We start from the raw sequence: 13,364 nt of genomic DNA on the forward strand, positions 1-13,364 counted from the left end.
TAATACTTTCATGTATCATGAATACCCAATATCTTATGAATTTCCAGGGCACTGATGTACAGTCTTTGTCATTTGAAATTGGACCTTAATATTCTTAAACCATCACATCTCAAACAATTCGTAAGAATATCCAGCAGCAACGCGCTGGGCATCGTCTAGTTAAATGGATGACAGCGGTAGGCCATCGCACTGTTCAATAATCTATTGCCAAAACTAAATACATGACAGAATACGCAATCAGTCTTGATCACCAGGACAAACTTGTGGCCCAGATTTCAGGAGCACATGGCCTCATAGCAAAACAGATTTCGGTAGAAATTGCGTTCTTTTAATATGCAAGAATAAGCACATAGTTGTAGAATTTTCACAGAAATGATTTTTCATAAGAAATAATGAATTAGCAAAATCGGAATTACACTTAAAGAAGAAAGAAATGAAAGAAAATAATGAAAAAAATAAAGTTTTCTAAGATAGAGTGGATTAGTGCAATTAGTATTTCCCTTTAAGGAGAAACAAAATTAAAAAAATGCACACAACTTTGGACAACAATTGTACATTTTGTAATATGGAACAGTAAGCATATAATAGTGCAATTCTTAAAAATCTAGTGTCACATATTCTATAGTACCTGTTGTATACATTTACACTCATCCAACATGCCAAAATACCCATATATATAAAAAAACAGTAAAATATAAAAAAAGGCAAAACACATACAGTACAAAACAAAGAAAGGTATTGCGTAACAAGGTTAACGCCCTATCAGAAAATCGATTAATAACCCCGGCGCCAGGAAACAACATAAAAAAACCTTGACGAAAGAGAAGAATAAATGATATGTACCCCTCCGTCTCATAATATAAGACGTTTTTTGCAAGGTAGAACAGTTTATATAAATGTCTTATATCGTGGAACAGAGGGAGTATAATATATGAATAGCCCACATTTAAAAACAGACAACTTACATCTATATCTATTAATAAAGAAAATAGATGTTCTTAATCCGTTTTGCTATTTTATAAATAAAAAACTGATGTTTCTAACATTAAACCCGCAGTACATATCAAATACTTTTTTTAAATACTCATACCTTTTAAATCGTAACTTCAAATTTAACATGTTATATATGTATTTGATTAAAAAAATACGTATAATCCGAATATGATGTTGTTTTGCATCTTAACTATTTAACAAAGATACTATTGATCTAGGCAATTTTAATCAATAATGCGTTATCGGTCTTTTTTTCATACCGGAACCGATACGGATTGTGGATGAACATCTCAGCCAAACCAGGACTGGAGACGAAATTGAAGATCAATTGTCCATTTCTTTGTACGTATTAAATCTACATGCAAGCTGTGTTTAAATAGAAGATTTGTGAAATCTCGAACTGAGATTTTGTAGGCTAAGATCATCTTTGCTTGGCATGTAGGTACAAGCACTCAAATTATAAACCATTTTTTAGAAATTAAGAATGTGTGATATTTTTTTCTCCGTTGCAACGCACGGGCCCTTTTGCTACTATAGCTAAAGTGGAAAAGTAAACCCGTGGTAGATTACATAGCTGTCAAACGTTCTTTGACAGGAGAAGACCAAACACACCATTCTTTCCCAAATTCTTAGAGTTACGGCAAAAAAGAAAAATGTGTAAGAATTAAACATTCAGAAAGTTAACTTTCTTCGGTATGTTTTAATTATTTATAGGCAGAGCTGGATGTGGTTTCTCACTATATATATAGTTATCTTCTTCCGTGCGCACACATGAAGTATAGAAGCTAGGTAGACACAGGAACCAATGGAGAACACTACTTTGAGTGGAAGTAGGAGTAACCTGGCTGGTGACGAGGAGGAGGAGACATGGTTACATGCATGGGGCCTCATCACCAGCTTTGCTGTGTCCATGACCCTGAAAGCAGCCATCGAGCTGGGCCTCTTCGACGCGCTCAGCAACGCTGGCGGTCGGGCGCTTACAGCGGACGAACTGGCCGCAGGGCTTCCAGCTGTAGACAAGACCGACGGGGTGGCTTCGGTGGACCGTATCCTGCGGCTGCTTGCCTCATTCGATGTCGTGAGGTGCTTGACGGAGACGGGTGCGCACGGTGAGACGATCCGGCAGTACACGCCGGCGCCAGTGTGTCGGTGGCTCGCCATCAATCACGGCGGGTCGTCGCTGGCACCGTACGCTATGTTCACCACGGACCAGGACTGCTTGACGGCCTGGTAAGCATGACTATGTCCTATGACTACGAATGACTTTCATTACAATCTTTTTTCTCTTCGCGGTTTTGTGAATCTAACATCGCCATGCGTGGTACGCATACACGATTCAAAGGCAGCAGCTCGGGGCGGCAGTGGAAGGCGGGCAAACAGCGTTTGGGAGGACGCACGGGGTCACCATGGTGGAGCACTTCGGGAGGACACCTCGGCTAAGTGGGGTGTTCGACAAGGCCATGGTGCAGATCTCAGCGATGGTTACCAGCAAGCTGCTCGAGCGTTTCCATGGATTCGACGACATCAGTGTGCTCGTCGACGTTGGTGGCGGGACAGGTGCCACCCTGAAGATGGTCACCTCCACGTACAAGCATATCAGAGGCATCAACTTTGACCTTCCTTACGCTATCTCCCTAGCGCCGTCTATTCCAGGTACGTTGGTTCTTTCATTCACTGCATCAACACTTGTTTAGCTATATTTGGTGAAGATCCGAAGGGCATGAACTTCGAAAACGCACCGAACTGTTTTTTTTTAATAACAAGGTAAAAGATTTTCCTCATTCATTAATAAAGAAGAAGTTTATAGTACACATCGAACTGTTTTTAAAAACTTTGACACGAGAATGCAAATATGATTCTAGTTCCAACAGTAAATGTAAAATATGCTTACGTGGCACTGTATATTGCTTGGCATGCATGGCTTGACATGGGATCCGCTGAACAGCATACTAATCCCTTCGTTTCAAGAAATTTGTCTTAGCTTTGTCTAAAAATAGATGTATTTAAATACTAAAACTTGATTAGATACATTCATATCTAAACAAATATAAGACAAGAATTTTGGGACATAGGAATTATGTCTGTATAACATGTGTGTATTACTTTTATGTTGACCTGTGGGTCCCACCTGTCACCAGGAAGTTAAAATTGCTCTATTAACACTGACCCCCAGCGAGTAAAAGCAGCGACCAGACGTTCCCGAGCTGGTTGTCTTTGCAACTGCGCCACATGTTTATTGTGACGAGTATGGATATGACAACCCATGTCTTGAAGAGGAGCACGCCCGTGTCATTTAAATGGGCTACAGTCTGTGCGGCCTATGCTGCACATACTAGCTTTTTTCAGAAATTTGTAAAAGGTTTGTAAATTATAGTCACAACAATAAAAGTGAATTTCAAACATTGGTGTTTCATAAAAATTGCACATCAAAATAAAATAACTTATTCACTAAATATATATATTATATTTAAAAATATTTACTTATTTACGTGTGGAATATATTTAAAAAATTTAGTAAACAACAAACATTCAATTGCTTAGTAAATGAAAAAAACAAATATGTGCAAGTGGCTTGTGTATTAGTTTTACAAAATTATGAATAAAACTACTTTTTACTAATATTCACTTATGTATAACTTTCACTCATGGCATATATATTTATAAAAATATTTTAGATAAAAAGTTTGCAAATTTATGAAAAAATAAATTTTAAGCAATTCCTAAGCAACATACCAATGAAATTATTAAAAATGTGTATATAATTATTAAAAACTATGTATAACTAAAACAGTATTTATGAATTGTAATTTGAATATATATATACATATATATATATATACATATATATATATAATATAAAAATGGATACCATTTTATTTACAATATTTTTTAAATAAAACAAGAACTGTTTTAACAATTACTTGAATATTTTTCCAAATTATATTAGTTATCTAACAAAAAATAGGATATCATATCGAATAAACGGAGACATTTATATTAAAAACTATGTATAATTAAAACAGTATTTATGAATTGTAATTTGAATATATATATATATATATATATATATATATATATATATATATATATATATATATAATAAAATGCATACCATTTTATTTACAATATTTTTTTAAAATAAAACAAGAACTGTTTTAACAATTACTTGAATATTTTTTCAAATTATATTAGTTATCTAACAAAAAATAGGATATCATATCGAATAAACGGAGCCATTTATATTAAAAACTATGTATAATTAAAACAGTATTTATGAATTGGTATTTGAATATATAAATATAATATAAAATGCATACCATTTTATTTACAATATTTTTTTAAAATAAAACAAGAACTGTTTTAACAAATACTTGAATATTTTTTCAAATTATATTAGTTATCTAACAAAAAATAGGATATCATATCGAATAAACGGAGCCATTTATATTAAAAACTATGTATAATTAAAACAGTATTTATGAATTGGTATTTGAATATATATATATATATATAATATATAAAAATGCATATCATTTTATTTACAATATTTTTTTAAATGCAACAAGAACTGTTTTAACAATTACTTGAATATTTTTCCAAATTATATTATTTATCTAACAAAAAATAGTCATATCGAATAAACAGAGACATTTGTTTCTTAGTCCACAAAGAACTTAGTGCTTTTTACTGGGAGTTCTTCTTTTTGGGAGACCCTAATATGATGCTCGTTGCGTCCAATTGGTGGCGCCAAACACAGGCGACAACGCGTCTAGGCCGGGCTATCAAGCTGCAGCGCGATGCTAGGATTCGAACACTTGACCTGCCGTTTCTGAATGCGAGCACATAGCCACTCCACGAGACAAGTTTTGATGTTTATGTTACAGAGCGCCCTAAAGAATTAACGTAGTGCAGAATCGGACTGCTCTACTCTAGCGAGTTTGAATAAGATATTTATGGAGAACTAGAATAAATACTGTGGTGATAGTTCTTTTTTCGAAAAAGTGTACTTTTTTTGAAAGTGTATATTTGTAAAAGTGCAAGCATTTTTTAAATTTCTGAAAACAGTTTGGCAACAATATATTTTTTGGAAAAACAACTATAAAAGTGAGAACATGAACTTATTTTTAGAAATTATGAACAATTAGAAAACTACTAAAAATAAAATTTCCCGATAAACACTTTTTAAACAATGAATAAATTGTGAAAAAATGATTTGTTTCGAAATTATGAACAATTTTGAAAAACATGAACATTTCTTTTAAGTTCCCGAAGATTGTTTTAATTTGTGAACACTTTTCTTGAATTGGTGAACAAGTTTTGAAACGCGTAAATGTTTTAAATGTGTGAACATTTGTTTGAAAATTGGGAACAGTTCTTTTTAAATCCTTGAACAATTCTTGAAAAGGGGAACATTTTCTTTGAAATCCTTGAACATTTTTTGTGAACTCCTTCAACATTTTTTTAATCTGTTAAATAAATTTTAAAATGCAAGCAGTTTTTGAAATTCTACTGTTTTCCTAATTATCGAACCTGTTCAGAAAATAAGCAAACAAATTTTGAAAATTGAATTTTTTTTGGAATATCTGAAGAAAATTTGAAGACAAATGTTTGTTTCAAAAATACGCACATAATTTATAACATTCAAACATTTCAAAATTTAAGAACAGTTTTTGAAAAACAGAAAATAATTTTAAAAAGGGAAAAAATAACAAGTAAAAAAGAAACATAAAATAGAAAAGAAAAACGAAAATGATGATAAAAAGAAAAATGAGATACGAAAAAGAAACTAAAACAGAATAAAACGGTTCATGAACCTTCTAGAAGGTTGCCAAACCAGAAAAAAAAGGCTAGAAACATCATAGAAGGTTCCTAAAACCGTTATAGCTAAAACGGTAAACAGGCCGACCATACCAGAAAGGTCAGTCGCTCGCTTCTGTGAAACAGGGACAACTTGTCGCAATGAGCGGCAAATAGGATTTGTCGTTCTTTTGCCCGTAAGTTTAGATTGGCCAAGTTCATTTTCTTCTTTTTGGGGGCTTGTTTCCTAATATTCAAGGCACATGTCAATCAAACAAAAAAAGAACCTCCAATTGAGTAAATAAAAGTAGGTTGCATATTATTGTCCGGTGTGTACGAGAGGTGCGGAAAACTTCTAATCGGTGCTCTATAAGCTGGTTGACGCTACTAGCGCTCGCACGTGATGCGTAACGAGCTGACCCAGAAACCTGCTTGAAAAAGGAAATGTTAAGAAAAAAAGACATTAAATCTAACCGATACTCTGGGAGAGCTGGGATCCAAACTCGACACCACAAGATCGAACCTAACGTAACAACCAATAGAACAAACTCGCTATGTTGTCAACTACCAGAAGACAGTGTTGCTTAACCATTATCTTAGTAAAATGTAAATGTGTACATAGTATTAGTTAATTGAAAAAGAAAACATAAAATGGAATAAATTTTCAATGATCATGAAACAATTTCAACATTTTTTAAGAAAAGTTCACAAAATAGAAAAGGTTCATTAGTCATGAATAAATTTGGAAAAAGTTTATCAATTTTTGTTTTATTTTTAAATTTTATAATCCTTCATCATTCTTCAAAAAAAAATATATGGGTAATGTTTAATCGAGTTGAAAAAAGTTCATCTAATTTGAATGAAAAAATAACCATGGATTTGAAAAGGTTCATCTATTTTAATAAAATAAATTTCACATGTTTTGACACAAAAACTAGCAAAATAATAATAAAAAGAACAAAGAAAAACAATTAAAAACCAAATATAACGTACGAAACTGACTAGCGAACCAGAAAAAACAGGTTTGAGAAGAAAAACAGGCTTCGGCAAACTGAAGAAAGAAAAAGAAAAAGAAAAGAACAAAAGAAAGAAAGAAACAAAAGGAAGAAAGAGACAAAAGAAAGAAAGAAAAGAAACAAAAGTAGTGTAGAGCCTCATCTTTAGTATTTAACAGATACACATAGCAATATTTAGTAGAATCATCTATCAATATCATGAAATATTTCTTTTCATCTTTAGTCCACACACCATTCATTTCACAAAGATCAGAATGTATGAGTTCTAATGATGTCAAGTGTCTCTCCTCTGCAGGCTTGTGAGGCTTGCAAGGTTGCTTTACTTGCACACACGAATGACACTTAAAACCTTTGGCTAAATTGAAAGTCGGGATTAAATTCAGTTTTGCTAGCCGTGACATAACACCGAAACTTATGTGACAAAGACGTGAATGCCAAACTTCAGATTTATTAACACTTGAATGAATATTGTTCACAACTTTATTAGAAAATATGCAAGAGAAAGGCGGAACAGACCTCCGCATTCATAACCTTTACCAACAAAAAGTCCATATTTCGTAGTAACTACTTTATTAGACTCGAATACCAACTTAAACCCTTCTCTACACAGAAGGGAGCCACTAACGAGGTTCTTCTTGATGTCGGGGACATGCTGCACGTTCTTCAGCTGCACGATCCTTCCCCAAGTAAACTTCAGATCGACCGTGCCAACACCAAGAACAGAAGCACTCGCGCCATTCCCCATCAATACGGACCCGCGACCTGTGGCCTGATAAGAAGAGAAAAATGAGATGTCAGCACACACATGAATATTTGCACCCATGTCCACCCACCAATCGGTGGACTGACAAACTCAAAATACAGTAAATAAATTACCGTACCCAGATGCACCACTTTCATTGTTGCCCATAATCATATTGGCAGACTTGGAGTCCTGCGCCGGCTTCTTATACTTGTTTGGACACTTGTTCGCCCAATGTTCATCTAAACCACAAGTAAAGCAGCCCTCTCCCTTCTTATTCTTCTTGAAGGTCTTCTTTCCCTTCTTCTTGAAGTCGGTATTCTGTTGGACGGAATTCTTTCCCTTGGACTTGTGAGAATTGAAGTTCCTCCCATGTACCATATTGGCAACAGAAGAACTTTCAACCGCTTTTCTATTGGAGTCCTTTGCTCTCGAATTCTCCTCAACACTCAGATGGCCGATGATGTCCTCTACTGAGAACTCACGCCTCTGATGTTTCAGAGTAGTAGCAAAGTTCCTCCAGGAATTAAGGAGCTTGGCAATTATAAAACCCGCGACAAACTTGCCCAGCAAATTGCACTTAAGAACCTCAAGTTCTTTAGTTATGCATAGTATCTCATCAGCCTGTTCCAATACAGAACGGTTGTCAACCATTTTGTAATCGTGGAACTGCTCCATAACATACATCTCACTTCCAGCATCGGTGGCCCCGAATTAAGATTCGAGCGCCTCCAACAGATCCTTGGCAACATGCATGTGTAAATATGCATCAACCACCTTATCTCCGATCACGCTTATAACTGCTCCAAGGAATAGGACGGTGGCCTCCGCGAACATCTTCTCCTGTTTAGGAGAGATCATTTTCGTGGGAGTGACACCGGCTACCCAGAACACGTTCATAGCCGTGAGCCATAAGGTGGTTCTCGTTTGCCAACGCTTGAAATAAGTATCGGTAAACTTATCTGGTTTCTGTGCAGCAGCAAAACCATTATCGAAAAATTCCTACACACATTAGGTTTTTAGATTGTTGAGTAAATAGACAATTTTCCGAGTAGATTAATCCACGAGATAATAACTAGCATGGCATTGACTAGACTAATGACATACTGAACATGAACTAATCAAGCACATACTACACACATAATTGATACATCTATGCATGCGAGTAGTATTGCTATGATTGAAACGAACAGGAATGGGATAAACGAGTTATACCCTCCACTAGGCCAATTGGCCGTAGCAGCGGATTGGCGGTGGACGCAGTCGTAGCATCCTCTGCCCTCTTCTTCTCAGCTTCAAGGGCGAGACGATCGGCATCAGATGGTTCAGCCATGGCGATGACGAGGACGACGTGGACGTAGACGAAGCAGACGGACGGAGGCGAGCAGTCGCGTGACCGCTCCCCAAAAACCTAATCGCCCCTCTCCCGTACAGGAACCGAAGAGGCGGGGTTTCGGAGGCCTGCTCTCCCGTCGACCGTGTACGCGGTGAACGGGACGGAGTCGCCGACGGCAGCAGCAGCAAAAGGAACGAGCGCGTGAGGCAGATGTGATCAGATTCTCATGACAGTTAGGGTTGGCGTTAGCCCTGCTTATATAGGCGGCCGGGCGGAGAGACGTGGGATGAACCTACCTACGTCCGAGTCGGTAACAGCCCAATCCGTTATGTATTCTTCGTTTCTGACCGGCAAAAATAAACGCGTAGGTCTGAGGCTCGGCTCGGCTCATTCCTACGGTGGGGCAGGCGACGAAGGAGGAGTGTGCGAGGGAATCTTCTCTTCTCACTCTTCAATAACATGTAGAATAGAGATCCTTATAAAAGGGTCCAACTTCTTGTACACTAGCAGGATGGGACTAAACTTTTCACCACCATCTTATCATGTCACCACCTACATAGGTCCTTGAAAATTTTCTAAAATTCTTTTATGGGCAACACCCCTTCCATGCTTCGCCACCGTCGGAGGGGACGTCGGCTAAGCCGTGCGTACCCAGGGACGACGGCGATGGGGCTTTCGCGGCCGCGTCTCGTCGCGGTGACTCGGGTGGGCGGCAAGCGTCCGTGGCCAGATCTGGATCTGGCCCTGCTCGAGGTGACGGCGGCAGTGGCATTGCTCCTCTTGGGGACGCAGCGCCGGCCTCCCGTGCTCTGGTAGTCCGTCTTGGGCGTGCGTGACGACGTGCCACCAATGGGCCCGCTCCTGTTGGTTCTTCGCAGCCCACCACTCCACGCCGCTTTCCCCTCTCCGTCGATGCGACGGACGATGGCGATGTGGCCTTGCTCTGCTTTTTCTCCTGCGACTTCAGCCACCTCCAGATATCCAAATCGAGCGCTTCGGGGACGATGGACCTGGTCCCTTACCCCCACATCGCCCGGGCCTGACGACACGGGGGAATCCCGCGCCCCCTCTCCACCATCACTCCCTCCTGCGCCGCTGTTGGAGGGCTGACACGGGGAAAACCCAGGGATGGTAGCTACGGGGCGGTTTCGTTCCTCCCCCCCCCTCATATCCGCCACGTCTGTCGCTGGTGCGTTTGCAGGGGCTCCATCTGCCATTGCCTCCATGGCTGGGCACTACGCCTCCGTCTCCCGTGCTCGACGCCTTTCGCCCTCAATAGCTCGCCGCCGCGTACTGCAGTGCTCCGCATCTTCCTCCTCCACCACCCCCATGTTGTGTCTTCGCCCTGCTTCTACGTGCGCTCACCAACGAAGTTGGCGTCGTGGCTCCTGCCGTGGAGGCCTCCACCTCCCATTTCCTGCTGGAGGAGCCTCACCAGTGGGGAGTGGTCTTCACCGGTGCCCTCGACATCAAGGTGCCTGCCTGCCCGGCGCTTTTGGCGGCTGTTCTGCAATGCTCTTCGCGTGAAGGATGTGACCGGGGATGGGAGAAATCCATGATCGGTCGGCTGCTGCTGGACGAGACAGCGGCGATGCTTCACGTCGTTTCCATCTCGGCGTTGTCTTCATACCCCGGTCGTCGCGATGGCTTGGGTGTACTCTAGGGCGTTTGGGTGATGCCCTTTGACCGACGTCTCGGCCTGGCGTGGCCTGTTGACTGTACCCCGTAACATTGATGTTATTGTGCAGTCTGTACGCCATAACATTGATGTTGTTGCGATGTTATGCAATCTGTACCCATGACATAGGTGATATTGTGCAATATGTACCTTATGACATCGGTGATGTCGCGGAGTTGTGCCGTCCTAGTTAGCCGGTGCCTTTCGATTGCGTCGAGGATACACTGTCATGGCTTGGCCTCGGCTGACTGTTGCAGTCGAGTGCTTGAGGGTGCCCACCGTTGTGTTGTGGGAAAGAAACTCCCCCATGAATTTTTTTTAAAAAAAGCTCTAATCCGATGTATCAAAGACTCTAGGTCAACACGCATGTGAACATGTGCTTCCACTTAACATACTTATAGGTAGCCCATCCAACTCCAAAGAAATACCTTGGATTTCTTCGGTTCCATGGAATTCTACTGAGAAAGAATGTCAACTTTGAAGTTTTTTTCACTTTCTCACCGATATAGAATACGGATCTGGTCCTGTCGTTTTCATTTTAGATAAGAAACAAGAGATGATTAGTAATTTACATTTGTAAAATAAATACAGGGGTAAAAGTTTACACCCATTTCGAACAGGGCCTAAAAGGAAGAAGTATGTGTTGTCAAAACAAAAACTCATTCTTGTAACTTTCTTGTGTTTCCTTGTTCTTATGTTTCACCTGTACTTGGCTTATACTAGTTGTATCTTTTTTTTTTCTTTTTTTCCTGTTTTTCTTTCATTTATGTCTCCCATTGAGGATATTAAATGTTTTCTTTAATAATGTCGACTCATTGCAGGTGTGGAACATATAGCTGGAAATATGTTCGACTACGTTCCCTCTGGGGATGCAGTTCTTTTAAAGGTACAGTCTGACTATCATATCAACATAACTTCTTTAGCTACTGCAGAAATTTAATATCACGCAAAACAGTATAGATGCATGTGACAACCTCAATGTTTCATATGAATATGCTGTTCATCAACATTTGTTTTCTTCAAGAAACGTCCTTACTACAGATACAAACGGTTGTTACTGCACGTAATTCTAATAATTACTGGCAAAGTAATGAAAAACACATATAAGCACAATTAAGGTGGCTCTATCGCATAGCCACAAGTGATCAAACAACCGGTTTGCTCCTTGTATATCTTATTACCAAGAATGTTTTTTTCCTTCAGTGTAATGCATTGGTCGGCAATTAATGAGCCGGCCAAATGTGGTGCTGAAACATCCTATTCCCATTACCATTTAGTCAGTGCAAAAGATAATCAATAATACATACGTATCATATACCAGACACTTAATATTTCCTGCATGTACATACAGACAGTACTCCATATTCTGGATGACAATGACTGCATCAGGCTTCTAAAAAACTGTCACGGAGCTCTCTCAGACAAGGGACGGCTGATTGCCGTTGAGTTTGTTTTGCCGGGTACCCCAGAGGTGACACGAGCAGCACAAAATCTCTTCATTCTAGACGTGATGATGTTAAACAACTCCGAGGGAGGAAAGGAGAGAACTGAGGAGGAGTTTCTCAAGCTGGCTAGGCAGTCAGGTTTCAGCGGAACTTTCCAGTCAACCTACATTTTCGGGAACTTTTGGGCTCTCGAGTTTACAAAGTAGTAAGCATGAACGTCCATGGCTACGTTGATAACTATTGGTAATGTATGCGAGTTTTTATTTTTTGAATGTGTAATGTATGTGAGTTTATACCTTGTACTCCCTCCGTTCCTAAATATAAGTCTTTTCAGAGGTTTCATTAAAAGACTACATACGGATGTATATAGATATATTTTAGACTATATGTTCACTCATTTTGCTTCGTATGTAGACCCTAGTGAAATCCCTTAAAAGACTTATATTTAGGAACGAATGGAGTAGTTGTCTGTGTCATTTATTATAATATTGTTGGACGTGTTAAGCAACGCGGCGTCAGGGTTGTATTCCGATAACATTTTTTTTTCGAACACTACTCTGGTAACATATTGATGCCCTATGGTATTCCCCATTAATGTAATAAAAAAGGACAGTGCTCTGCGCCGGAGCGCCGGTCGGAACTTTCGGCCGGCCGCGCGCGGGTCGCACGATCCACCAACCCCAGCGCGTCCGCACCATTGGATCTTCATGCAACATTTTTTTCCTTCGATGTAGCAAAATTTCGACGCGATGCAGCAATTTTTTCAACGGTTGCAACAAAAAATAAAATTTATTAGAAAAAAAATATATACGTGATCATAGCAAAAAAAGAAGCTGATAGTGCGTGGTAACAAAAGTCAAACGCCGGTTGTAACAAATATCTACGTGAACGTGTATGCAACTTTTTTAGTAAACGGTTGCAGCAAAAAAATGATGCCGGTTATATCAAAACTTAACACGGTTGTAGCAAAAGTAAAAAACATCGATTGTAACAAAAAATCCGACGAACTGGAGTTGCAACCAAACGTATATGCAGCTTTTTTACTGGACAAATGTAGGAAAAAAACGCTTACAGCAAATATAACGTTGGTTGCAACAAATTTACATAAGAAAAAAGTTGCATGGTAAACGTTTGTATAAAAAAACACGGTTGCAGTAAATCTGACGGAAAAATGTTGCAAGCATCTGCGAGCGAGGCGCGCGGCCCGCGCGCGACCAGCCGAACGATTCGACTGACACGCCGGGTGAAAGCGTTTACCAATAAAAATTGTTGTCGTAGGGTTTTGTGTTCTTAGGACATCTCCAATGTGGTTCATTAAAACACACACTCACGTTGATACAGAGCCGATAAATGCAAA

The 13,364-nt window shown here is 39.3% G+C and overlaps 1 protein-coding gene across 1 annotated transcript; it reads left to right on the top strand.

Moving 5' to 3' along the window:
- Positions 1-1,762: 1,762 nt before the first annotated feature.
- Positions 1,763-12,355, top strand: LOC123420085 (probable inactive methyltransferase Os04g0175900). Its single transcript, XM_045107269.1, has 4 exons — positions 1,763-2,223; positions 2,336-2,646; positions 11,384-11,448; positions 11,914-12,355. Exons 1-4 carry the CDS (start codon positions 1,799-1,801, stop codon positions 12,211-12,213), a joined length of 1,101 nt encoding a protein of 366 aa, XP_044963204.1. The 5' UTR covers positions 1,763-1,798; the 3' UTR covers positions 12,214-12,355.
- Positions 12,356-13,364: the final 1,009 nt, after the last annotated feature.

The sequence above is a fragment of the Hordeum vulgare genome, chromosome 1H (assembly GCF_904849725.1).
Source record: "Hordeum vulgare subsp. vulgare chromosome 1H, MorexV3_pseudomolecules_assembly, whole genome shotgun sequence".
Classification (NCBI taxonomy): Eukaryota; Viridiplantae; Streptophyta; class Magnoliopsida; order Poales; family Poaceae; genus Hordeum; species Hordeum vulgare.